General features: G+C 35.1%; 1 protein-coding gene across 1 annotated transcript; it reads left to right on the forward strand.

Annotated features, from left to right (window-relative positions):
* Window positions 1-51: 51 nt before the first annotated feature.
* On the forward strand, window positions 52-3,424 carry LOC111374017 (neutral ceramidase-like). The gene is made up of 4 exons (XM_022996624.1): window positions 52-318; window positions 1,087-1,450; window positions 1,761-1,969; window positions 2,919-3,424. Exons 2-4 carry the CDS (start codon window positions 1,134-1,136, stop codon window positions 3,308-3,310), a joined length of 918 nt encoding a protein of 305 aa, XP_022852392.1. The 5' UTR covers window positions 52-318; window positions 1,087-1,133; the 3' UTR covers window positions 3,311-3,424.
* Window positions 3,425-3,521: the final 97 nt, after the last annotated feature.

The raw sequence follows: 3,521 nt of genomic DNA on the forward strand, positions 1-3,521 counted from the left end.
TGGAGGAGAAAATAATGTTATTCTTAAATATTGATCAATTTTTTGTCTATTACGAATCGAAAAAGAATTATCATTTGTACAGTTGTGTGAATTCAATGAAGAATACTGCTGAAAGGTTGGAATCTGCCCATGGGAACAAGATATGTTCACATTCTTCACTTCTCCGCCACTTCATCTCATTAAAATACTCTGGGGTTTCTTTCATCTTTCATATCTCATACGCAACACGCACTTGAATACGAAATCGTGGAGTGAAGCAGGAAATTTAGTTATCAGATTTCATTCATCGGGAATTCTGGATTCCTGCTGTATGCCAAGGTAAATTGTTGAAGCTCTCTCATGTTTGTCTATGGGTTTTGTATTTGTTTTAGTATTTAATCAACGTGCCATTTTGCCCTTATCAGACTAGTAGCTTGTTTGAGAACCCCAATCGTGAAATGCCACCTCTTGTTAGTGGAGGAACTTTTAAAGGGAAACTTCTTCATATATAATTAACATGGGATTTTAACTTAACAAAACCAATCTTTTTACAATGTTTGTGAGAATTTATGCATTACGTATAGGAATATAAAATTTGTATTTTAGTCCTATTTGAATGTTTTGAATTGATTTAGTAATTGAGTTTCAATCAAAATCATGTAATTACCTAATCGTAACGCAAAATTTGAATGAACTCTCTTTGGTGCTTTGTCATTTATCCGACATTAGGTCGTATTCCAGACAGTCCATGGCATACGCATTCAGTCAGATGCTGACAATTATTTGTTTTTTAATCGTTACCCTTTCAGCTGAATGTACATATCTCAACAAAAGCATGATTATTGTCAATATTTGTAGATTTATATAATGCTTAGCCATTCTTACTACTTGGAGTTCTGCTGTAAGCAGTTGAATTTGACTCAAGTCTCTATATTTCCATTTGTTGATCATTTTATTTAGATGATTATATTGAACCCTTCATTTCCCCCTTGTTGGACGTATAATACTTTTTCTTATTCCTAATACTAATCAAGTGTGGTTTTGGTTTCTTAATATGTTTGTTTATGATATAAAGAAATATTTACACGGATTATGTCATTAATGAAGGAAACTGTGACATCTTATTGAGGTATACTCTGGCTACTTGGTAGAGCATGATGGCTGGATCACTTCGAATGATTTGGTTACCAATATTGCTGTTACTCCTGCTAGAGAACAGTAGAGTAGCATTCTCAGCTTCCAAGTACTTAATTGGGCTCGGTAGCTATGACATTACGGGGCCCGCAGCTGATGTCAACATGATGGGATACGCTAACACAGACCAGATCGCATCCGGAGTTCACTTTAGGTTGCGAGCCCGTGCTTTCATTGTAGCAGAACCACAGGGAAATCGGGTTGTATTTGTGAATCTCGATGCTTGCATGGCCTCACAACTGGTGACAATTAAATTACTCGAGAGGTTGAAATCAAGGTAGTCAAATTAAGTTTTACCCTCAGCATCCCACCTGGATTTGCTATATATTGTGGAGCCTAAGTGATTTTCCATACTTCGAGTCGGTAATACTTGCTCAAACAAAAAGTAAATTAGAATATTGTTGCTTTAAATATCTCAGTAGTTCTAGCTTTTAGTGAAGAATAGAGCGGAACGGAAGATAAGGATTCATCTAGACAACCCCAATTTATTGGGAATAAGGTTTAAATTTTTGCTATTTGTTGTAGACACTTTCTGTGTTGTTAATATTGTGGATATTGAATTAATTATATCCTTGTTGCTTTTCTAGGTACGGAAATCTTTACACAGAAAGTAATGTTGCTATTAGCGGAATTCACACGCATGCTGGCCCTGGTGGTTATCTTCAATATGTTGTATATATCGTAACATCACTTGGTTTTGTGCGTCAATCTTTCGATGCTCTTGTTGATGGAATAGAGCAGAGCATTGTACAAGCTCACAGTAACCTTCGTCCTGGATCAATATATGTGAATAAAGGTAATAGAATTTGATATTTAGACTCATAATCCATGATGAATTGTAGTTTTCTTATTTATGTTTGATTGAGTTGTCACTCTTTCATGCATATATGTGTAAGGAAACTCTTAAGATTTTTCTTTAGTAATTAGTCTTTCCATTCTGTCACATGAAATCTGCATTAGAGAAATAATTCCAACCAATTAATCGTTCAAATCCAGCCTCCGGGTTCTCTTTGAACATGTTTTCCTTCTCGTATTGTGTTGTTATAAATGGATCTTCTGGGTACCCATCTTCCAGCATTTTGTAGGCCGTATTTTACTAAATAGAGTATCCTTAATGAACACTCTGAAGCTCGGGTGCAGTATGTTATTTTGCTGCCAAAGCATGTTCGCTATGGACATAAGTTTGAGGAAATCATAAGTTATACTCGTCTCATCAAGTAATTTTTCATTTGATTCATTTGGCATATGATATTTCCTTGGGTGATGTTTGCTAACTATGCTATTGTTCCACAGGGAAATACTATAGAATTGGTTCTACATATTCCTTAGTTCATGTAGATTATACATTTTAAGGATATATATTTGTTAACTAAGAGCGTAATGTCTTTAACTAACCTTTTTTTCCCCCATTTAACAAGTTTCTTTATGTTTGCCTATCTTGAATTGAACTTAAACATACCTTGATTAGCCTGCCTCATGCTCAAGGTCTTTGATTGTTTTCAAAACAACTGCTCATTTTCACTTCAATTGTTCAACTGCACATTATTAAGTGCCATCAATAGCAGGATAGCTATGGATCACTTTGTTTAGCCTGCTTTGTGTTTGATTTTATGGTTCAAACTGTTATGCCAGTTTCCAGGAAATGACGCTTATGAGTGTATGAATGGTATCTTGAAGAAATTGTGGGTACTCCCTCTTTTTGACCTCTATATATTGTTGTGATCTGTTTTGGCCTCAAACTGCAGGTGAACTATTAGATGCTGGGGTTAATCGTAGTCCGAGTGCTTATCTCAATAATCCTGCAGAAGAACGCAGGAAATACAAATATGATGTCGATAAAGATATGACGCTTTTGAAGTTTGTTGATGATGAATGGGGTCCAGTCGGTAGCTTCAATTGGTTTGCTACCCATGGAACTTCTATGAGTCGTACAAACACATTGGTAAGCGGGGACAACAAAGGAGCTGCTGCACGGTTTATGGAAGACTGGTTTGATCAGAACAATAGCGGAAAGATACTTTCTGATGTATCCAAGGCCAAAGATACCCCATTAACAGCCTCAAACATTATTCCAGTTGTTCATGAAAACTGTAAGTTTCTACATACTTATCTGAATAATTATCTATTTTATGCATAAAATACAGTGACAATTTTCAAAATTCACTTGTAGAACCTAAGAAGTACCAATTCTTGTAAACATTTTATGTACCTGTATCCGATACGTACCGAAGCCCCGATGCCCTTCTATATGTCCCGGATACTTTTTTTTTATTTATTTTATATATTTTTATATTTTTAAAAATTTTCAATATGTATCCGATATGTATTTTTTTAATTATTTTGTATTT

The sequence above is a fragment of the Olea europaea genome, unplaced genomic scaffold, assembly GCF_002742605.1.
Source record: "Olea europaea var. sylvestris unplaced genomic scaffold, O_europaea_v1 scaffold11925, whole genome shotgun sequence".
Lineage (NCBI taxonomy): Eukaryota > Viridiplantae > Streptophyta > Magnoliopsida > Lamiales > Oleaceae > Olea > Olea europaea.